We start from the raw sequence: 25,415 nt of genomic DNA, 5'->3' as shown, positions 1-25,415 counted from the left end.
TGCTGTGAGCGTGATGCCATGGCATTCTACTCAGGGGGATAGCTTGAGGCTCCGTCTCAAAAAAAAAAAGAAGAGAAGAGAAAAGAAAAAGCTTTGAGATATCAGAGAAGGCTTTATGAAGAGACTTAAAGAATAAGTGGGGTTTGAGAAACAAGACTGAGAGCTGGGAGGTTTGCTAGGCCAGGGACACAGAGAGAAATGTCATGGAGCAAGGTAGAAAGAGTGGGAAAGTTCAGTTTAACCAGAGCACGTGGTGATGTGGAGAGCAGAGTGCATGTGTAGACACCCAGGATACCAATTGATGTAGGAAGACTGATGTTCTAGGGCTCAGTAACTGTATTTACTCAGCTCTCACTCTGCATCAGAAACTCAGCTGCACACTTTGTGTGCCTTATCCCATGTAATTCTTACATTAATAGTATGAAACAAGTATTGGCTATGATCTTATTTCCTAGATAAAGGAAAAAGATAGAGATGTGAAATGACTGACAAAACTGAGTCATGAACTAAAGTGCCTACTGGACCCAAAGGCGTAATGAACTTACGCCTTTGAGATGCTGGGATGATTGCAGAGTGTCAGGTAGAGACAGATAAAAAATGGAAGATAGGAACACTCTTGGAGTCTGTCGTATTTTGAGAGCCCAAGAAAAAGATAATGAGGGCCTGTCTAAGGCAATGTCAAGTTGATCTTAATTAGTTCATCTCTAAGAAAGCACCAAATGTGTGGGACCACTACACCAGTGTAAAATCCCCACTTATAACTGTCCCGGCATGATCTAGGTTTCTTCTGCAGCACTTATCAAGAACTGCAGTGACATATTTATGTGAAAGTCTATTGAATATCTTTCTCATTTCTAGACGATGACGTCTGAGTTTATAGGAATCTTGCTCATTAAATAGTACAACACTGTACTCATCTATAACAAATATTATTTTGAATTTAAGAATAGATGGTGGATAAATAAATACAGAATAAAGGATGACTTTAAGAACTCAGAGGAAAAATATTTAGTAGGGTGGAATTGGAGTCGCAAAAAGAACAGGGGAAGGGGGAAATTAAAAATATATGTATTTCAAAATAAGAAGGCTCAGACAACGTGCATTGAATAAACAAAAAAAGAGAAAAAGGAACTCACAAAGAGGAAAGAATGCTTAATTTTACTTTAAGGCTACATACAGCATTTATCAATAATCTCACTATTTCAATAGGCATTTTTGACCTCACTCTATTTTTAATACGAAGTTTGATCTTTCTAAAAAAAATGTGTTTTAACATTTCATTCAATTAAGTTAAGCTAGTGGGTCTATTTTTACTTTGTGTGTTTAATTGATAATATTTAAGTAAGATTGGCCATGATTACCCCCAGTATAATGGCAATCTTGGATAACCACTGACTACAGAGCTTATTAATATTTTAGTTCTTTTGCTTTTACTTTTGCTTTCTTCCTTTTGTAAATTAAACCAATTTGCAAGATATCCCTTAATTATAAAGAAATAAATAGGATCACAAGTCTTTGCAGCAAAATGCTCAGCCACCATGACCAATGGGGAAAAAATCGTTTAAATACCTGGGTTTTTATTCACCTTAACAGATGAACAGGAGTAAGTTATTTTACAAAAATAATTCCACTGAAAAAAACCAGAAAAACATTCTGAATCAATAGACCAATAAGCAAACTAGAAAGCCCAAGGACATAAAGAGTTCTGAATTATGTTCCATGCATTGACATAGGGGTAATAAACAGAAAGATGACAGAAATTTTACATGACTAATTCTAACTAATTACTATCAGTGTGTTCTTATTCTGCCTACAAACAATAAATTAGCATATTATAATTCCAAATCTAGAAAGTAGGGAAATGCTTGTCAAATTGAGAGGGTGTTTTAAGAATTAACTATATAAAGGATATCTCCTTCTACTTGTTATTTCCTTTGTCACATCTTTAGATTTGCAAGCCATGCCCTACAAAATGTGCATTCCTCTTTCATTTGTAAAATAAAACTCCAAGCTTTTGACTTAATAATTATATCTTTAAAAATGATGTGGGGGGAGGTAGCACAGTTAAATAAAATACTAACTTGCAGTTCAAACAAAAGTTCCCCTCCTAGTTTCTTACTTGAAATACAAGACTTGTCTACATCCAACAATTCTGAGAAATTTTCCCTAAGGACCTTTCCTTAAGTATAATAATATGAAATGCAAGAAGTGTCTCACAGAAATGAAAATTATTTCATTGCTGTGAACTTATAGAATTGCCCCTCAGCAGCCCATAATGTGCTTAGGACTACATGTTCCGTAATGAGTGTCCTTCAATAAAAAGAATAACAATAGTAATTACAATACTTGAAATATGAGTAACAGTACCTATCAAGCCTCCCCCCAAAGAAAGCTCCTATTATTTTGTTTCATTCATGGACACACATTTGCTAAAGAGGCATCCTAAAACTTCATATTTATTTTTCTAAAATCATGTTAATTTCTTATTTATTTCAGGCATTACTAGAGACTCAAAATTTACTGCGCACTCAGGTTGCAAATTTTACCTTCAACCTTGGATTTTCAGGGAAGTTTTACCACACAGGTAAGAAGGACCTTTGTGTTCTCAGGCAGCTACATATAAATAGGAGATAGGATTTAAATGTTCCATAAGTAGGAGAAACTGAATGTCCAGATCGATTATGGGAGAAACTTGGGTGCATTATATGAGTAGCCAAATCCAAAATCAATGAGCCTGTTTACTTTGGCAAATACTATTAAAATCAAGGGCAAAAGAGAAAGAGAATTGACTTTTTCAATTCAGTAAAAGAAACCATAACCATTTTTCTGAATATGATTCTGCATCTTCTTTCTCAGAAAAGAATAGGTAAAAAGTGTAGTGATGATGATGGTGATACCACTACAAATAATATTTAACAGTATTTTTAAGTTATCAAATAATTGAGGTATAGGATATTTTTGTATGTATCATTTATGTTTTTGGAAATCATTTTGTCACTTGACCTTCCTTCCCAGAATTTTTCTGTAAAAACATGATTTCTAATTTGGTCCATGTACATTCAAACCGTCAAAATCAGGCTCCTATTTCTTTTCATGTCTATCTAGTCTCAATTGTACTTATGTTCGGTTTCAGCCTGTCAACAAATTCTCCCAATGCTATGGGTGTGCATGCATTACTCAGTTCCGATATTTCTTTTCATCTTTTTATCCATCCTCACCTCCAGGTTTTGACTTTTATTTTCTGAATATTCATATTATAATGTTTGGCACGATTCAAGAGAAATCTTTGTTCATAAAATTGATTGTCTTACAATGGTGACAAAAATAGCACTAACGTATATGCCGGGGCTTGTATTGGGGAATACCTGCAGTCCACTGGTATTTGTGTATTTAGGTTGTGAGCTGAAATGCTTTGTTTAGAGCTTTGCACTATTATTTCATCATAGCATCTTAGTGGAAACATTCTCTGTGCGTGTATGCAATTTTTTGACTCATTAAAAATATCCTATGCAAAGGTAATCTTTAATTATCATAAATGGAGCTTGTTTACTCCAAGAGGCTTTTGTAATGTAAAAAGCTCAGCTCTGTTTATTAGACTATTGAAGTAGCAATATATTACTGGCTTATTTCTCCTACTTTGAAACATATAAGTGCTGCTTAAAGTAATAATAGAAAGGAAATTAATATTTAGACCACATGATGTATCAATTGCTTGCATATGTTAAAAAAACATTTTGCACCAAGAGATTTGGGTCATCATATCTGCACAAGAAGAGCAATTACAGCTTATAATTTGAAAATCTTCTTTAACTCAAAAAAATGAGTTCAAGCCAAAGATGCTCTGGCTATGAAGTTCTAAAGCAGATAACTATAAAGGCGTATCTACCCATACAAGGGGAAAAAATTATACCATGATTTAAAGCTCACACACAAACAGTATTTTGTCATTTAAGCAATATAATGAAGTAAAGCTCTTCTTCTGGTTGAAATATATCTGGGTAACTGCCTTAGTTTTTATTTACTGTTCAGACTCAGGCCTGTTAAACCTGCTAGACATTTGCAAAGTTAATGTTGGTAGAGGTTATAACACTTCCTATTTCTTCTTTAAAACTGCACTTGTACACAGTGCACATCCACGAGGGAATGAGCAGCTCAGCAGTCAGCATCACAGGAACAGTTACTGAAGGACAAAAGCACACACAAAAAGAGAGAGCCATATTTTAACTATCCCCTTTAAGTAGGTCTTACAGAATCTATGTTGGAGCTAATGTTAACAGTAATGGGAAAAACACTCTATGCTGTGATGCCGTGGTGACAGTGTATGTTAGAAAACAAGCAAAATGTACGTCTATTAAATATATATGTAAATTCTGGAGATTCCATTTTCTTCCCATAAATATGTCACTTTTATTTAATTCATACATTTCCTTTATTTGTAGGATCTTTGATGTGCAGCCATAACATATTTTGAGGGCGTAGTCCCACTAGGTTGAGTACTTACTCATGCACGTGGGGGGTATCAAGGTTTCTTCCAGAGCTGAATTACACATTATTGATTCACACTATCAGAAAGTCCTGCTTCACTCCTAGCTGGTCACATTTCTGTATGGAGAGTTCACTTTTTTTTTTTTTTGAGATTTCACATTATAGAAAAAAATATATATTGTCAACCGAGGAAGTACATTCCTTACCCAGAGCACTTGGCTGTGATGTGTAACCACGAGGAGATGGCCTTGTCGCAATGACTGTCTCAGTTCTCTCCCCAGATAGTCTGATCTCCCACTGCACGAGGATGCTGATTGATGAGCCTCATTGTTTAGAAGACATTTAATCACATATGCCTAGTGCAATAATGATTGATTCGGCATTTCTTAGACTGTTTCACTTATTTGTATTTCTCATGTATTCTTTTCTATTCAGCTTCTCCGTCCTTCACACGCTAAAGACAATCTCACCCCCAAAAGACATATCTCTAAACTTTCCCTAACAGTCATTCACCCATGGGTGGCAAATTAAAAAAGGAAGGGCATGGTGCTGATTAAAAAAGAAAAAAAAATAGAAGCATGGAGTTCAGAGTGAAATACATTAGTCTGGAAACACTTATAGGTTGATTGAAAATGCACAGTGAAAACTGAACTGAAAAATGGAGATAATATCACATTAAGATGCTTTCTAAGAAAGGAAAACTACACATTTTATATTTTGTGGGACATGATTTGTGGGAACAATCGTGGCTGTTCTTCGTAGCTGAATATGACCTAGCCAATAATTAATTCATGAATAATGTTTGCAAATTGAATTATCATTGGTCTGGTCCGTGGCAGTGTATTGTACCCCAAAAATAGCATTTTATATAAAGTCATTAACTTCCTATGTCACATTAAGAAAAGTGTTAGATGCTTCCTCCTTTGGTTATTTTTTATATGCTTTGCTTTTCTGTACGAAGTCTTAGTTAAAGGACTAGAAATGGGAAACAAACTGTATGTGTTCAATTCCAGACCGACATCTTATTAACTTTATGAACACAAACAGGTTACATATGCTTTCTGTACCTCGGTTTTTACATCTACAAAATGGGGGTAAAAATTAAGGATATCTCTTTCATTTGAAGCAATGCCCAGCAGGTTGTAAAAGCTGTAAATGTTTATTATTAGTTTTGAAGGTGTTTGTATAAGAATCAAATGTTGTAAAAAAGTAAACAGCAGAAAATCTACATGGCTCTAATTTACCATTATATAGTTCTCTTTATTTAGTATAATATTTAAAATTAGCTTATTCTATACTCACCCATATAGAACCATATTTCATATATATTAAGCAAATATAAGGCAGAAATTTGTACAAAAGAGATAATGAAGACACTGAAATTTTATATATCATATTTTAATGTTATAACTGTCTCTTTGGGAAATTAATCTATAGTCAAGATTTTGATAAAATTGTTTTTATTCTTCTATACATAAAGAACTTTTAGCAGCATAATATCATCTCATAATACAGACTCTCCAAAGTTATTACAAAAGAGTAAACTCTTCACCTATTTTACTTCTAAATTAAAACACTTTTTATTCACTGGAAATCAGAAAAAGTGAAAGAACATAACATTTTAATAAAATCAAAATGTACTTTTTGATCAATAATTATATAGAGTCTAGATCAGGTTAGTGACGTGAAAGTCTCAATTTGAAGATATTTTAATGATATAGAATTTGTGTTAAAAGGGTCACATATGAACTGCAAATTTTATTTTCACCCATAACCTAAGCACATATTATGTACTATTATAGTGTCGAAATATAATATTTTCATTTGGTTGGATTTAAAAATATTTGAAATTCTGCTGTTGTCCCTCACCATGATTCAGTATTGTATTTTTTATTAAGCTATTTCCAGTGTCAGGGTCTGCCTCGTGTAGCTTTGAATTATATGACCAGCATAAATTAAGAGAAAGGTTGACAGAAATTAATCCATGATGTTAAAAAAATAAAAAGAGAGAGAGATTTTAAATGTCACTCTCCACCTTGTAGAGAGTGTTTATAAACTAACATGATCTCTGGTATAAAAATCACCGAGATTTTATGATCAGTCATGCATCTGTTTATATCAATAGTATGAAAATCTTTCTTTCAATTGAGTAATTGACCTCCTTTCTGGTCAAGTATGCATTCTGTGTTTTCTGCCCCTTGCAGTCATGATCAGCGGTGTTTAAAGTGAGTGAAAGCATTTCTCACACACTCTATATTCAAAGCACAACAGGATAATTCCAGGGGAGTGTGAGAACTATCAATTCTTTCATCATATGTGACATGTTGTAACTCTTTCTAATCTTTGTTTCAATGTGCTAAATTATGGCCATGAGAAATTTCTGTAGCATAAACACTTCATTTGAGACAGTAATTAACTGTTCTTCATCTAGATTTCAACATCTGATATTCTTAATATATTAATGAAAGTCAAGGAGTTATGAGTCTATAAAGCTACCAATTTGCACTAACTTCAATGAAAATTAAGAATTCTATCTGCTCATTTTATTAATGGAACTTTATCACTTTCAAAACTTGTATTTCTTTATGCCCTGTAGTAGCATCATGGTGCCAAAACCTTTATGGAGCTTGGTGGTTCTTATACCTTTCAAGGACTATGGTTATGTAGAACAAAGGCACTTAAAAAGAAACACAAGTTGGCATGTACTTCAGTGGCCATGTGAAGCTGCTGAAGTTCACTGACAACGTTGTTAAGAAAGACTGAACTGAGCTATTGGTTTGTTCACTGCTCTGGGGAAATGGCGTGTTACAGAACAAGGGAAGGGGTCCAGTCCCGGACCTTAAGAAACATACAATCGAGGCAAGCAAAGTTACTAAGACTCTGCAAAAACACACAAATTCAGAACGCCGCAAGTGCAAACCAATAGACATTATTTTTAAGAGACAGGAGATCCTAAATAGTTATCAAGTGCTTGCTACTTACAAGTGACAATCATTAAGTACTTTAGGAAATTGGTCCCATTTATCCTCCACTAAGACCTTATGAAATAAGGACTTAGATTCCCTTATGAAACCAGGAAACTGAGATGCAGATGAGTTGACTTGTCCCAGATCCCATAGTTAATTGTAAGTGGCAAAACTAAGGGCTCACCTCTGGGTAATGGATGACATCAAAGATACGTTTTAATCATTTCATGGTGCTGCTTTCCTGACCAAGGAAATGTTTATTATAAGACATTCTGAGAAAGCTCTTAAACAATCTTATTATTTGCCCCATTAATTTAAGGGTAAAAATATTAAAATCAATCACCCAGTTGGAACATATACCATGTTATAAAATAATAGCTTATTTTGACTTGACTTATTTTACTCTAACTTTACTCTACTTATATAATTATTGAGAGACCAGATAGGAATTAGCTGATATTATTGGTTCAGAACATTTTAGAGTTAAGCTGAATATTGTAAATTTGTTAAAATCCATATGATTTCATGCAGAACAAATATTCTTAGATAGCTGTAACATAATGAATTCCCTTAGAAGTAAGTAGGTGGACTTTTTCTTTTCTTCCTTTTTTACCAGTGGCATAACAGTGGTTTTTCCTATGCATTAGGCACTGTTAAAGTTTTTTCCTAATAGAATAAGAAGGAATATTAAACTCTCAAGTAAGGTTTATATGATAAACAGTAATAAGGTTCACATTTTAATTTTTATGAAATATTTGTATTAAAATGGGAAATGTTTAGGTATATAATGTTAAATTAAGATGTAAGGATGCAAAAGGGATGTATTAGCTTGCACTCCCACCAGCAGTGCAAAAGTGTTCCCTTTTCTCCACATCCACGCCAACATCTGTAGTTTGGGGATTTTGTGATGTGAGCCAGTCTTACGGGAGTTAGATGCTATCCCAAAGTGGTTTTGATTTGCATTGCTCTGATGATTAAAGAGGATGAGCATGTTTTCATGTGTCTGTAGGCCATGGGCCTATCTTGAACAGAAGCTTCTGTTCAAGTCCTTTGCCCACAACGAAATGGGATGACTTGTTCTTTTCTTATTAATAAGTTTGAGTTCTCTGTGGATTCTGGTTATCAAACCTTTGTCAGAAACATAACCTACAAATATCCTCTCCCATTCTGAGGGCTGTCTGCTTGCATTACTTACTGTGTTCTTGACTGTGCAGAAGGTTTTTAGTTTGATCAGATCCCAGTAATGTATTTTTGGGAGGGAGGGTGAATGGTGGGATCACTCCTATGGTGCATCTTGTAAGGGTACATGTCAGACCTATTAAGTATAGAGTATAAATGTCTTTAACACAATAATTAAGTAAATGAGGTGAGGGATATATTAACCAGTACGATGTAAGCCTTCCAAATTGTATACGAAATCAGCACACTGTACCCTGGAAATGCATTAATGTATACATGATCTATCTCTTTATGATTTAATCAATAAAAAAATTTTAAAAATTTAAAAAATAAGTAAGGATGCAAAAGTATTTACACATCAATAGACCCACTTTTAAAAACATTAAATAGAAAAAATGTCTTAAAGAAAGATACAAACAGGTTTCCCATGGTTAGCTCTGGAAGATAGCCTTGCAGTTTGTTTTTGTTTCTTAGTTTTGCGGCTTTCTATATAATTTGTCTATGATTTCTTCAAATCATAGACATTTCTTTAAAAAGCATATATTATTTCTATAAACAAAAAAATTAACAATTTGTAAGCAGTAAATTTTAAGCTCAGTTTTATATTTGTATAAAAGAAAATATTTAATAGTAAAAGAAAATAGGCTCTCAGATCAGTTCCCCCTGTGTGCAATTAGGAAGATAATTCGATAATTTTTCAAATTTTAAGTCAAAAAATGAGTTATCCAAAAGTAGGTCTGCTTTTAATTGACACCATGGGTTAACAATTCTAAACAATGCCCCAAAGTTCTAAATCAAACAACTGTCTGACCTGGGGCATGTCCACGCCACCCCACCCCAATCTGTGACCTTCTTGTTTCTCCTGTCATTTAGACTTTGGTATTTTATTTCTTATTAAGAAAACACAGAATTTGATCTATGTATCAGGAACCTGAAGAGTGAAATAAATTTGACAAAAATAACTTTGAACCTAGTACAAAATCTTCACTAAAACCATTTTTCACTTTATCCTTCACAGGGACTGAAGAGGAAGATGAAGGAGATGACCTTCTGCTCCGGTCCGTGGATGAGTTCTGGTGGTTTCCTCACATGTGGAGCCACATGCAGCCCCACCTCTTCCACAACGAGTCGTCCCTAGTGGAGCAGATGATCCTTAACAAGGACTTTGCACTGGTGAGCACATTTTATTATTGTATTTTTTCAAACAATGAGTTGTGATCTAGCAGTGGTTTGTATAACAGCCAACACAGATAAAATAGAACAGACTATCGGGATGACTCTCATGTGTGAAGGGTACATACTGCTTTGTGATGTTTTGTTTCAGGCATGTGTGTATACATGTAGGAGGTCGTGATGTGAAATTAGACACACACATATATTTCAAAAAGTAAGTGATTTTCAGAAAGTTTCCATCTTCTGTTTTAATGTTTTGAGGAAGGATTATTTGTATACCTATAAGGAGAACAAACAGCACTTGTTCATGGCATTCCTGGTGCGATATGCTTAACCTCTCAAAAATCATTTGTTGGAAGAACGAAGGAATAAATGGGTGAATCTAATTTTTAGAACAATGACTCTTGACTAGTGACTCTCAAACTTGGCTGTGTATCCATTTCACCGAAAAGACTTTCGAAACACAGACTGCTGAGCCCCGCCACCCCCAACCCGAGATGAGTTGCCCATTTAGTGGATCTGGAGAGAGGGCTGAGAATTTGCATTTTCACAATGTTCCCAGATGACACCTAAGGTGCTCAGAGGACTCTGAGTATATCTTGCTCTGAGGCAGGGATTTACCCGTTACCTACAAACATAATCTGAGCTGCTGCTGGTAGTTTTATGATCCCTGACCAAGGAAAGTTTGTTTAAACATCTTTTATATTAATCACAAAGTAATAATAGTATTTTGTGGCATGTAAAAATTATATAAAAGTCAAATTTCAAAGTTTATATTGGAACATGACCACACTCATCCTTCTCCGTTTCATTGCGTGTAACTGCTTCCACACTGAGACAGTAGAGTTGACTTGCAAAAGAGACCATATGGGCCACAAAATCTAAACTATTTCTGTCTGGACCTGTACTGAAAAGGTTTGTCCATCCCTGCTGTGGAGATTAATTAAGCCTTGTATCTCTTTAAGAAACTTAACAAATCACAGAAAACTTTTTCCCAGAAAAAATACTCAGAACACATTCTCACGTCTTCACTCATTGGAGCCTATGAGAATAATCATTAGGAGTTTATGGCTCTCCCACGGGCCCTGAGTCCCTGTTAAGAACCCCTGTCTTAAAATAGAGAGTTACGACTCATTAATACTGTGTGATTGCCAGTATCTTCATTATTTTAAGTTACCTTTTAACCACAGCATTAAGGTCAAACAAATATGATGGCATTTTATAAAGTCATAAGTAGTTATCATGCCAGTGGCTCACCTTTCCATCTCTAATTCCCAGACCAATGTGAGACCTGCATACAGCATTCTTAGTAATAAGTAAAGAAAAGGCAGTTAAAATTATGGACTTAGGCACCAGAATACCTGAATTTGAATTCTTGCTTTCCATTAAAGGCTGCCTGATCTTGGACATATTACTTAGACTCTTTCTGTCAGTTTCTCCATCTCTAAAATGACAGAAAATACTAACAATTACCTCATACAGTTTCTGTGAGTTTACATATAATATGCTTGGAGCAATGGCTAATACAGGGTAAACCTTGGTTAGATATTAATTAATCAGTTATGACCTTTGTAAATACAAGTAAATTTTCAGTTACAACTTGCTTTTAAAAAGTTAATTTTTTAAAATATGAATTTACAAGAGGTTTTGTTTATTTACACTTTAGAGAATATCTAATAAATTTTGTACTGTTTCATAGCATTATAAAATTATATAAATATTTCCCATTTCAGAATAAGCTTACCCTGAGTAAACATGCTAAATTCTTTTAGCACAGTTACCTTGAAAATAAAATGTGTTTATCACTTGGCTAACCTCCTCCCATTCCCCTCCATCTCCACTATGACGCCTTGCTTTTTAGGCTTGTAGTTTATATTTCATAATGGTTGATTTCACCTGTTTGTGTAATTTCTTTTTTAAAAGCCATGCTGAGAGCTCTGGGAAAGACCCAGATGTAATTGCTTTGTAATGAAATGTTGAAAGCTATTTAGAGTCCATTCGGAGCAATTACATTTGTTTAGTCAGTGTGGGTAGAAGCTAGACTTACACCTATAAATTTGTTTTGTAAAGAAAGGTGTTATTATATTTTGCATAGTCAAAATATTACAACCAAAATGAAGTGCATTAAGCACACATACTAAAATGGTACTGCCCTTTCTCTTCTGGAGTTCAGCTCAATGAAACTCAAGACTTCAAGCAATGACATTCAGAACCCCACCCCTAATGTCAACAAAATGTGACAATGTGTGTGCTGTCCAGAGCCAAGAAAAATATTTCTTTTTTACTAAATTATTATCTTTTCACATCCAGGTGACACTTTAAAACCATCAACAGTAAGGATTAAGAGAGGATAGGATTGTGGAGAGCACTAAATGAGATATTGACAGGCTAAATTTTAGTCCTGCTTGCTAGTAATAAGTTCTGATGAAGCTGGCAACTTATTTAATGTCTTTTCTCCCTCAAAATGGTAATGACTCCCTATTTCACTCTCTAAACTGCAAACTTTTAGATAATTAATTTACATCAACTCTTCTGCCAACCAAAAGCACTGGACCAGATAATGCCACTGATCAATTCCAGCTTTAAAATTCTCTGATCATTTGTGGACAACATCAGTCTACACATTTGGAATGAACATCTTGAAATACTCATCTAGCTGCGATGGAAACAATTATGGAAAGAGATTTTCAAACTAAATGAGCAATTTATACAGATAAAAATCAATTGTTTCCATCCTTTTTTAAAATTCTATTCTGACATTCTTCATTATTCCTTGGTGTGACCTTGGCCGCCAGAGGGTTGTCAGTCTCAAAACCACAGTTCTCATAGCACTTCCAAAAATAATTCAAATGTATTAAGGCATATAAATAGCTTGCTATTGATTATTCCAAAAATAGTCTACCAAAACCTTAGTCAATCATAATGGATTCGTTTGTGGAATGCCTTTGAATTCTATCTGGGCAGAGTTCATTTTATTCTGTAGTATGTTTAAAAATCATGAGAGAAACACATTGTAAAACTGATTTTTTATCTTTTCATAATGTTAGAAGAGGCTTTTTAAATATAAAGTATTATTACCACTTAATCCATGCCCACATTTGTGTATCATGTGACTATACATGTATGTGGCGTTATGTGTACACTTGCTCTTAATCCATGGGCACCAATGTATGTCATGTGCTTGTGTGTGGGAGTTATATGTGCTTTATCCAGCAACATATATGTCATGTGCTCACGCATTGATATAGAGCATGTTAGTCTGATATTAAGCACAGCCAACCAAGGCATGGTAGTCACAAGATACTTAATATGGGAGTAGCGGGGAGAAAAATATTTGTTCTTTCTTTATCCTTCAGTAAAGCAGAAAACTTTGCTGCAATTCAGTTGCTTGAACACATCAGTAAATAGAAGCAAATCTTCAAACATGATAACAGATAAACCAAGGCTGAAGACAACTGGAAACATTTACCAACATGAAAGTGTTTAATGAAGAAGTTATCAGAATCATTCTTGATTTACCCTACAACTCCTTTTCAATCATAGGAAGAAGACTACCCTGGCTTAAACCTGTGCTTTTCATTTTATTCCACAACGGACTTGGAAAAAAAGAATGAAGAAGAATTATGTTTTGTTGTTTTAAGTTTTACATAAAGACTCATTAAACTTTCCAAGCCAGTGGTATTTTTTCAATCCATTAATAGTTACAGATCAACCAATATCCTAAAGGCCTAAGTAACAACTTTTCCCCTTCAATGCTGACTTTTCCAATAATGATGGGAATTTTCTTTATTTTATTGAGCATTTGGGTGTCTTATGCATGACTAAGATCCCTGAAATAAAGATGTAAGTTTTTAAATTTTGCTTTTAAAAATGATACATCTGTTTTTGAAATCTATAAATTTTTTTTCGCAATTTGACACAATATTCATGGAATGAAAAACGCTGACACTTGAATGGTGTTCATGAAAACACAAATCAAAGAGCAACTTTGCAAAATCCTTAAGTGCTGTGATAGGCTGCATACTCTGTGAGCTGTGTGGACGTCATGTTAGGAGGAAAAGGGTAACACGGGAGTAGATTTAATGTTACAATAAGACGAAACTGAGAGGGCTTCCTATCAGTGTCCACAGCGCTCACATTTTTACTGGATTATGAAGTATACAGCATCGTGCACTACAAAAGATACAAGGCTGTCCCAAAACTAATCATTATAACTAACAGGGTATTTCATGGTAGGGAATTCAGAGAAGATAAGAATATTTAAACCAAAATAAAACTGTGAACAAATACTTAACAAAAGCTCACAAAAAGCAAAAAAGTGTATTTGGGGGATTCAGGAATGATAAAGAGTCTTTACATTCAGAAGAGGGGGCACATATGGGCATAAAAGATTTAAATTAAGTAACAGGAACAAAAAAATCCTGAAGCGTAAAGGCATATTTGTAAAAAGAAGAAAATTCTGCAATACGTGACAACCTGAATTCCCCTGGAGGACAGTATGCTAAGTGAAAATAAGCCAGTCACAGAAAGACAAGTATCACAGGAATCCACTTACAGGAGACGTCTAGAATAATCAAATTCATAGAAGCAAAGAATGGAATGGTGGCTGCCAGGGGTGGGGCAGGGGAGTGGGAAAAGGAGACTTACTGATCGAGGAGCATAAAGTTTCAGTGGGTCAAGATGATAAGATCTAGAATCCTGCTAAAACATTGTATTTGCAGTCAGCAAAAATGTACTCTACACTTAAAAAAAATGCCAGGCCAGGTACAGTGGCTCATGCCTGTAATCCTAGCATTCTGGGAGGCAGAGGCAGGTGGATTGCCTGAGCTCAGGAGTTTAAGACCAGCCTGAGCAAGAGTGAGACCCTGTCTCTACTAACAATAAAAAAACTAGCTGGGTGTTGTGGTGGGTGTCTGCAGTCCCAGCTACTTGAAAGGCTGAAGCAAGAGGATGGCTTGAGCCCAAGAATTTGAAATTGATGTGAGCTGTGACACCGAGGCACTCTACCCAGGATGACTTCGTGAGACTCTATCTCAAAAAAACAAACAAAAAATGTCTGCCAGATAATCTCATGTAAAATTTTACCATAATAAAATTCAATGAAATGAGACGTTTTGACAATTGCATAAGACCTTGAGGGATCCTGTGGGATACACACTATGTAGTGCAAATATCCATGTAAATTACTTCAGTAATTGAGTATGTTAGTTATTTATTGCTTCATTGTTATAACTTACAGATCCCAAACACACATAATTATTTAATAGTTTCTATAAGTCAGGAGGTTGAATAAAATATATATTTTTTATTTTTACTTTAATAATCATTTTGTCTCTTATCTGCTAAAGTAGTTACTTGTCTTTTGGTCTCATCTTTCGTTTCCGCTCTTCCTTGAGAATGAGATAATTTTTGTTTATTTTATCTCATTTTTAATGTGCTCCATGTAATCCATTACACCAATTCTTTGTACCAGAATGACCATCTCCCTTTTACATTTAAGAACCATGATAGAAATGCATCTAGAACAGTTAATAATTTCCCTTGACATGCCAGAATTCCTAGACTAGGTATTCAAATAAAAATGCACTGTGGTTTTGGAAATAATTTGTTTATTGAATCTGTTATGTCTGGTTTATCTATCAGGATTTTTAAATGCTAAAGCAGAGTAGGAAAAAAAAGATATTTTTAAGTTTGAAAATGGATTAGTGAGATAAAATGTTAATGGAATTTTCCAGGAAAATAGAGCAGTGAAAATATGCTAAATGTTAAGAAAATGGAAAATATGGATGATCTGGAATATGTTAATTGAATTGATTAGAAACCTGTGATGAGGAAAATGATGTTAGGAGGGCAGAAAATAATAAAATCATAGTGTTAGATTAGAGAATGCCTGCCAGGAAATATGAAGCTCATTTCTAGAATTACTGCAATGACTTTGTTACTGCATATACAACACTTGTTTACAGATGGCATTTTAGTACAGTTTAAATGTATTCTTACAGCCAGTTGCAGTGGCTCATGCCTATAATCCTAGCACTCTGGGAGGCTAGGTGGGTGGATTACTTGAGTTCAGGAGCTTGACACCAACCTGAGCAAAAGCAAAACTCCTGTCTCTACTAAAAATAGAAAAACTAGCTGGGCGTTATGGCAGGTGCCTTCAATCCCAGCTACTCGGGAGGCTGAGGCCAGGAGTTTGAGGCTGCTGTGAGCTATGATGCCATAGCACTCTAGTCTAGGGCAACAGAGTGAGACTGTGTCTCAAAAAAATAAAAATAATAATAAAATAAACATTTATATATATCCATGTAGTTAGTAGAAATATCTCTTCATCATCATATTTGTTAGTTTTGTTCTTTATGCTAAAATGCCTACATTTCTCATATTATATATTGTCCAAAAGTAGTGTTCACAGACAAAATTCATCCATCGTTATATTTCATATTTAAGACAATATTGACTTTCAAAATACTTTGTACTTTCATGTCAATACTTTTGTGTATTGAGTGATTTATTGTTTTACTCATTTCTGTGAGTAAATATATTCCTGAATGTATTAGATGACTGGGTATCAAGCCTCACGTCACATTTTCAAAAGACTAAAATTTTCATTTGCTATGAATGATTGTACTGCACTATGGACTTGCCATGGTGTCAGAATCTGCCAAGACTGTGGGACTATTTGCTCCTGAACTACGTTTCTAAAACTTCTGAATTTTTGTGTCTACTTTTCCTTGTTTCCCAGACTCTTACTTCCAGTACAATTTTGACAGCTTTCCCCTCCAGTCGTATTGTCTGGGTCTAGTAGCCAGATTCCCACCTCAGCAAAATGAAGCCAGCAGACTAGACCTCAAGGTTCCTGATATTTCTAAAATACAGGGCAACCTGTAGATTACTCCTAAAGTCACCAGACATAGGGAAATTGGGAAATTGTAGCTAAATGTACCTTTATTTTGCAAATGTTCATTACAAAATTCTACAAAATATTTACAAAATATTTCCTGTGTATTGGCCACTTCTTTATATTTAGCTCTAATTGTAAATAAAGGTATATTGAGCTCTATTTTCCACTTTCTCTATGTATGGTGACTTTAGGAGCAACCAGTGGGACACCTTGAAATATAAATCTGAGTTGCTCTGAGTTTGGAAGTCCGATGGAGCAAGCTTCCTAGGTTTGGTTCCAAAGTGATTTTTGAAAGGTTTCAGTTTCACAAACGAGAAGATAGAGGTCCAGAAATTGTTTGTGTGACTTGTACAGAGTCACACAAAGAACTCACAAGCTGCCGTGTGGCTCCAAGTGTACCCTGCAGGACTCCAGAGCAAAATCTGATGATCCCTGGGAGAAATGGACAATGTTTCTCTGTAGTAAAATAAGCCAAATTGTGTGCCTGGTTTTCTTAATGGCCTTCTCAGCCATAACCTAGGTAATTAATATAATATGTAAATGACCTCTGCAAAAATGAAAAATTGTTGAGAAACTTGTAGACCTTTATGCATTGAAAGAAAGAGATGCTATTTAATAAAACTTAGAAGGTTAGTAGAGCCTGGTGCCGTGGCTCAGGCCTGTAATCCTCGCACTCTGGGAGGCCTAGCAGGTGGATTGCCTGAATTCAGGAGTTCAAGATCAACCTGAGCATGAGCAAGACCCCCATCTCTAAAAAAATAGCTGGGCATTGTGGTGGGTACCTCCCAGCTACTCAGGAGACTGAGTCAAAAGGATCATTTAAGCCCAACACTTTGAGATTGCTGTGAGCTATGTTGCCAGAGCACTCTACCAAGGGTGACTAGGTAAGACTCTGTCTCAAAAAAAGAAAAAAATAGATTAGTAGAGAAAATGTAGGTGTATGAATGGAATAACAATTGGTGTATTAAGTAGCAGGAAAAATATTTTTACTTCTTTTTATCTACCCATTGAGATTTTAGATAAGAGCTTTATATGTTTTGCAAGTAGAGTCATATTATTTAATAGCGTTCTAAGCTTGCATAGTCAATCGGTCTTCAAGGTTCTCATCAATTCCTATTTTCATCACAATTACAACATGAAGGATAGGATGAATTTTTGCCTGCAAATTAGAATTGGTATTTCATTAGCTATTAATATTCATGCTGCTTAGCAATGGATTTAGAGAAAAATGGCTTTCCTTGTCATGTGTTATATCATGGTAAGCCCTTGACTTACTGGTCTGGTATTGGCAGGTAAATGAAAGAATTTTCCTTAGACAGAAAATCTCCACAATACGTATTTGTCTATTTGTTTCGCCTAACAGGGGGACCTAGAAGACCCCCTATAGCCTCCAAATACCAATTTTAACTGCAGCATCTTTTTTCTTGTCAAGCAGCTATTTTATTTCTGAACATGTTTAACCTCAAAGAAATAAATGTCATCAACAAAATGCACTTTAAATTGGGCCGCAGTAATGATGAACTATTTATGTTACCCAAACTGCATGAATCTAAATCTATTAAGGGATGCATCTGTCTGTTCTGGATCCCCTGTTATTATTATTTTTGTATAAAGCCTTGGGAATCACTCTTTCTGCTTTACTTGATCTCTTGGCGGTGTTATGCTTTTATTATAAATAATCTTTCAAAATTAACTAGAGGCACTCCAATTCCTTTCAAGGGCTGATGTATGAAAATTGCAACAGAGGTTTCCCCCCAGGGAGATAAGCTAATAACCGGTTAATGTAGTCGGTAATTAATTTACTTGTTTTTAAGCAAGTTAATATTTTCTCTATTAAATTTTATTTACCTTATACAAAACAATAGACTATGTACAGAATCCAAAGGAAAAAAAGTCATGTTCTTTTGAAGAAAACAAAACCTTAGCTATTTTTTACACATAAGAATCCTTCCCTGTGTGACGTGAGTTTGCTCGCGTTAATACTTGCTTGCTCAGTATGTAAGTCAAGCCCAGATTCATCTTGGTTCAGAGTCCATCTCTGCCAATTACTCCATGGGTAACGTTGGCAAATTACATTAAATTCCTATGCTTTAATTTTTAAATATGTAGGATAAGGATGACAACATTTCCTACCTCATAGGTTTTGATGGGGATCAGATGCTATGGCATATGTTTATTACGCATAATGCTTCGCCGAGTTACTGGCACCTAAGTGTTTCAGCAGGTACTTGTCACCATCATCATCAGCATAGTCACTATCAGTATTCTCATCCTCTTTCTTCAAGAGGCATATGATTCATTCCTTTTGAAATAAGAGGCTGAATTTGCATAAAACAACCAAGTGACTTTTCCAAGGTTAGGTAATATTCAAGTTGGAAGCAGAGACAAGACAATCCGATTTGCTTTAAACTCCTCCACACTGACAGTGGTCACAAAATGATGAAGAGACTAAAATCTTCCCACACACTGCAAGGAAAAAAGCACGGATGGCAAAACTTATATTTTCACACAAATAAGCGAGAAAAATTAGAGTTGGATCCACTTGAACTTTTGAAATGGTTTTTCAATTATGTCCCAAACCTAACATTTTTCAGTGTAAAAACTAACTTCCTCTTTTCATTTGTGAGTCCTTTGTTTTCTCATTCCCTTCCTCTCTCTTTCTTTCCCTTCTTCCTTTCCTTTCTTCCGTTTAGAGTGACAATGAATGTGGGTTATTTGATAAGCACTTTACCTGGTATCAGGGATGCAAAAATGAATTAGAAGCAGGATTTTACCTGGTAGAGCTGAGTGGGGAGCGGGAGTTGGAGTAGAAAATGTAACTAAGTGGCATTTTAGGCTTTTGAGAGAATGTACAACCACAAAAGACACACTCATTAGCTACGAGAGGAGGAAAGAATGACAGACAATTGAGTTCACAACATTTGTGAAAAATGAGTCGGGGCGAGAGTCAGAAAGCAGGAGCGTGAGTCAGAAAGTGCCCCCAAAGAGCAAGCAGTGTGGGAAAGAGCAAGGAGTGTGTCTCAAACAACATTCTCTTCCAATAAAATATGTATTGGTTCAGAAACCAACCACGGGTTGGGAACTACTGCCCCTGGGATTTGGCCTGTGGTCTGGTTTTGTATGGTTGGTGTGCTAAGAATGAGTTTTACATTTTTTAGAGAGTTGCAAAGATCAAACAATGAAAGAAAAAAAATGTGGACAGGGGAAGTTTTATTGCTGTCCAAAGTTTGCCAAATCTTAACTCACATGATTCAGAAGAAGGCATACCAAATTCGAATCATGAGAAGCAGTATTTTGTGACTCCCTAATTAATTCACATCTGGTTTCAGTTATTATTAGTGACCAACTGTGTCCTTAGAAATATGAGATTTCTGGGACATAAAATACTGTTTCCAATGATTCTGGTTTTTTTTTTTGGTTTTGGGGTTTTTTGGAGACAGTCTTAGTATGTTGCCCTCGGTAGAGTGCTGTAGCTGTTCCAGCTCATAGCAACCTCAAACTCTCTTGGGCTTAAACGATTCTCTTGCCTCAGGCTCCCATGTAGCTGGGACTAAGGTGTCCACCACAATGCTTGCCTATTTTTTTGTTGCAGTTATTGTTGTTTAGCAGGCCAGGGCTGGGTTTGAACCCACCAGCCCCCATGTATGCGGTTGGCTCCCTACCCATTGAGCTATAGACGCTGAGCCATTTCCAATAATCCTTGCCTAAACAAATCTCCAAAAGGTGCATAAGATGTGAGGAAAAGAAAAAAAATTGATTTAGGTTCAGAGGAGGCTTTGAGTTGAGAATTAGACAAAAATGAGATCAAGTAGTTCATGTGGGCCAGAATATGGAGGAACTTTTCATCCCCGGTGTTAGACCCTCAAGTACCCTGAATCCAACTTTATTGATCATCTTTGTTTAATACTTTATCATCTGGAATTTCAGTTATCCAGATCCTCATATTACCTGACATGTTCCTAATTAATTTATTATCACTTATTGCTTTCCTAAATCTCCTACATCAGTATTTATGCATATCATTCATATGTAAGATTAGGAAGTGGGCTGTTTAGCAACAGGACGTAAGAATCCGTATTTCCACATTCTCATTTCAGGCCACAGATATCTTTAGTCCTTGGTAATAACTTCGAAATGCATACTCAAGGCCCATGTTTATAGTCTTCCTTACTAAATAAAGCCAAAATATTATTATAGAGTCAATTTCTAGCCCAACTAGTTGAATTTCTCAACTTCTTTTATTTCAGGTATCAGGCATTTAATATAGTTCCAGCCAGTCAGATGTGAGCACACGTCATGGTATAGGGCTTCTAGGAAAGATTCAGGAAAGGAGGTTAGATATTGCTGGTGCTTGCCAGTCTGCCCTTTATCTGGTTCCCCTTTCCTACCTACTATATGGGCCAATGTCTAGGACTGAGGTAGCTATCCATCCAACTATTATGAAAATGCCAAGAGAATCAGAGGCCTCACTTCTGGCAATCCTGAACTGCTGAACCAACACTGGCAGTCATTTACCAACAGGTTTCCCATTACTCCAGGAAGAAAATGCTGTTTATGTTTTAATCTACTGTTTGGTTTTGCTTTTATTTTTTGGTTGAGATTTTAATGAATTTGAATGCATTCCCTATTCAATAAAATGCTTTAATACATGTCCACTGTATTTTTTTCTCTTAAATTGCTTTTTTTTTTTTCTGAGATAGAGTCTCATTATGTCACCCTCAGTATAGTGCTGTGGTGTCACAGCTCACAGCAACCTCAAACTCTTGGGCGTAAGCAATTCTATTGCCTCAGCCTCCAGATTGGCTGGGACTACAGGCATCTGCCACAACGCCCGGCTATTTTTGATTGCAGTTGTCATTGTTGTTTAGCAGGTCTGGGCCAGGCTTGAACCCGCTAGCTTCAGTGTATGTGGCTGGCTCCCTACTCACTGAGCTACAGGTGTCGAGCCTTAAATTGCTTTGAGATTTATCTAAATTCAAATTGCCCATGATTTAGAATTTTTAGATGCTCTAAAAATATTTATATAGAAAACTATCTTAAAACAAATGACCTAACACTTTGAAGAAAGTATTGCTGGGGAGATTTTATTCCTATTTGTTAATTCATTATTAGATAACAGTTTCGGGAGTGGAATCTTGGGATGGTCAATAATAGCATTGTTAGCTATCACTGACAAATTTTAATTTCACTGCCTCAAAGATCATACTTTTTTAGATGGCTATGAAACAATCAAGAGCCAAAGTTTTTAAATTTTAGCATTTTTATTTAACTCTTATTTCATATAATATCACTATTATGTAATTGCCTTACTGATTATACTCTATTCAAACCAAATAATCTCTTAAAACCCGTAGGTTAGAACAAATTTTTCTTTCTCCCTTTTTTTCTCTTTTACTTTTTTCAGTATGAAAAATTGTCTCAGCTTGATAATGTCCTTTATGCTTTATCTATAATGGGTGAATGTTTTCATCATTTCAGGATTTTTTTTAACTGTACTTTTTTTTTATTATTAAATCATAGGTATGTACATTAATGCAGTCATGGGGTACAATGTGCTGGTTTTATATACAATTTGAAATATTTTCACCAAACTGATTAACATAGCCCTCATGGCATTTTCTTAGTTATTGTGTTAAGACTTTTATATTCTACATTTAGAAAGATTCACATGTACCCTTGTAAGATGGACCATAGGTGTGATCCCATCAATCACCTTCCCTCTACCCTTCCTTCCCTCTCCCCTCCTTTCTCTCTCCCCCGTCCCCATATTCTTGGACTATAATTGGGCTATAGCTGTCGTATGAAAGCTATAATTGACACCTAGTTCTCTGGGGTCATTTTCAGAGTAGCTTGAGCAATATGTGAATATGAGAAATTGCCTCCTAATATGTTGACAGTGGAGAGTGTACTGGTCACTAATAAGGACAGTGATCCCCAATCTTTTTAGCACCAGGGACTGGTTTCATGGAAAACAATTTTTCCATGGATTAGAGGACAAGGAATGGTTTTGTAATGATTCAAGCTCATTAACTCTCTTTTTCATCAGGCATTAGATTCTCCTAAGAAGCATGTGATCTAGATCCCTCAGGTGCACAGTTTGCAATAGGGTCCTTGCTCCTATGAGACTCTAATGCTGCTCACCTGACAGGAGGAGAAGCTCAGGAGGAGATGTACGTGACTGGGAGTGGCTGTAAATACAGAAGAAGCTTATCTCAGCTCTCTCACCCTCTGCTCACTTCCCAGTCCATGCCCAAGGGCTGGGAACTGCAGAAATAGGAGAATTGGAGTGCTTGGTATAAACTTGTTTTAAGGTGAGAAGTGTAATGATATTTTATATTTCCAAACATGATACCACTTCTACATAATAATGGAAATGGATATAAGATAGTGGAAGTATAACTATTCAGTACTAAATTAGTTTGAAATACATGAACCATTTCTACAGAAAAATATATAATTTTTTTTTTTTTTTTTTGCAGTTTTTGGCGGGGCTGGGTTTGAACCCACCACCTCCGGTATATGGGGCTGGTGCCCTACTCCTTGAGCCACAGGTGCCATCCCAGAAAAATATAATTTTTTAATAATCTCTATAACCAGTTACTCGAGTTAGCATTCACTCAAGTTAGCATGTTCACTTAATTCTTTTGACTATACGAGTACCATTTGTTAACATAAGCTTATTTTTATGTGTGATAAAATAATGGTAAAGACTTCACAAAATTGCAAGTAATCACACATAAGAATTAGTTTAAAAGAAGGCACAGGATGTCATAAAAGGACAAAATATAATAACACCTTGTAGTTGGGGGCAGGGAAAGGAAGTGACAGTCGGAGGATGGCTCATGCATATACCAAATGTTTAAAACATTTTTTCATAAATGTGTTAAGCTGACATTAAAGGAGGAAAAATGTCTCCTAAGGGAAATCTCAGCTTGACTCAAAAATAATATTAGAAAAATATTCCATTGCTACAAGAAAGTAATAGTTTATACACATCTACTTCTGTAGAGTGATTCCTTTGAATTAATGATTCCAACACATCAGCTGCTGTATATAATTATAAAAGGACCGCAAAATTTGGAAACGTGTTCTCAGTCAGAGAACAAGGTGCCTTGATTCTAGCTTCAAAAAGGGCAGGTACCCGTCTTCAGCTTGTCATCTCACACACACCCGTGTCTAGCTATTCCATCTAAAACAGTGCTTGATGCCATGAAAACAGGCAATCAAGGGGAAGATTCAAAAAACAAAAAGCAAACAAAGCACAACATGAATGGAATGCATGCTGCATTTAAATACCTCGGGTGCTATGAATAAACAGAAGACCGGTCAAGATATTTGTATGTATTAGTGATTAACACTTAAGATAAAATTACAAATGAAGATATTATGAAAATGATATGATCATAGTATTCAAACCATTGTGAATAGCTTGTCTTTACATATTTTTGTTTATAGTACTATAGCAATGACATAATAATGTAGTGATCATATCATTCTTGTTTCCATCTGACTCAACACATTTAGGAGTCTTGAATATTATAATTTTTCCCAAGTTATAGACATTATCAGAACTCTAAATACTTAATGAATATCATTTTTCTTGCTGCTAATTTCTCCATGTCCCAGAGGCTACAATGAAGGAAATTGCGCTGGAAAGTGGTCTATAGTTTTTGATAAATGATGCCCCCACATCTTTGCGGCCTCTCAATCCTCAGAGACCCTGGCTTTCCACCTTATTCAGCTTCCTTCAATAACCAGTTGTAATAAACTCCCTGTTCTACTCCCTGAATTCCTTTACATGCTGTGTTTTACCACACTTCTCTGGAAAGCCTTAAGGTTGCTTGAATCCAAATTTATGCCCATACCCCTGAAACTAAATCTGGCTTGGACCAATGCTTAATTTCTCTCCCTTCAAAACCTGCCCACAGACCTAAAATTTACCCTCAATGCTGTCCAGATATTATAAGACTTTATTTTATTCATAATCCTGGTCTTCTAGACTACTGAGAGGAGTGTTCACCGACGTATGGTACCTTTATATAGCACTCATATTCAGGAGGCAGGTGCCAAAATCCAGAGATCCATTCTTCCACAGCAATCACGGATGCATCTAGGATCATTGACAGCCAAGCCAGCAGAGGAGTCCAAACCAGCTTCGGCCAAAAATACAGCTGGGCAGCTGCTGAAGAGGTGTTCATCTCTCCCCACTCTGTGGCCACCAAGCCATGAGCAATGCAGTCTGATTCTTGACACCAAATTCTGCTACTGGACCCAAAAGGGATCCAGTCTAGGTTTCGTTGCTCACTGAACAGAGATGCAATTACTAAGGCATTGAGTATTTCCAGAGAAGAAAGTATTTTCTTGCTACTGCTGTCAATCAGGCAACAGGACATATTTCTCAAATCCATCTCCATGAGCAACTAAGGACAAGGGCTTTCATACTGTGTTGTGAAATGCAGGTCACGCTGTGTGGGGTGTGAAGTCGTGGGGTCTGTGTGTGCTCTGATTCAAGAATAATGGATGATGAGTCCTTAGGAAGTCCTGTGCAGAAGTTAGTTAAGAGGAAAGATTAGCAATGTCCTGCTTGTCAGTTTTGAGGTACTGAAAATTTGAGATACTGGGGAGAGAACAAAGTATAATTTAGGGCTCGGCACCTGTAGCAGTTAGGTGCTGGCCTCGTACACCAGGGCTGGTGAGTTTGACCCTGGCCC

The 25,415-nt window shown here is 35.8% G+C and overlaps 1 protein-coding gene across 2 annotated transcripts in view; it reads left to right on the top strand.

The window, feature by feature from the left end:
• Positions 1 to 25,415, top strand: part of NDST4 (N-deacetylase and N-sulfotransferase 4) — a 280,730-nt gene that overhangs the window by 138,900 nt on the left and 116,415 nt on the right. For both annotated transcript variants that reach the window (XM_003798172.2, XM_023518192.1), the window contains 2 exons: positions 2,497 to 2,584; positions 9,649 to 9,803. In XM_003798172.2, coding sequence (XP_003798220.1) covers positions 2,497 to 2,584; positions 9,649 to 9,803 — 243 coding nt within the window. The remainder of the gene's footprint in view (positions 1 to 2,496; positions 2,585 to 9,648; positions 9,804 to 25,415) is intronic.

This window comes from Otolemur garnettii, unplaced genomic scaffold (genome assembly GCF_000181295.1).
Source record: "Otolemur garnettii isolate 467f Iridium unplaced genomic scaffold, OtoGar3 scaffold00129, whole genome shotgun sequence".
NCBI classification, from domain to species: Eukaryota; Metazoa; Chordata; class Mammalia; order Primates; family Galagidae; genus Otolemur; species Otolemur garnettii.
Note: the sequence above shows the minus strand (reverse complement) of the source record. Positions and strands in the feature narration are given on the sequence as shown.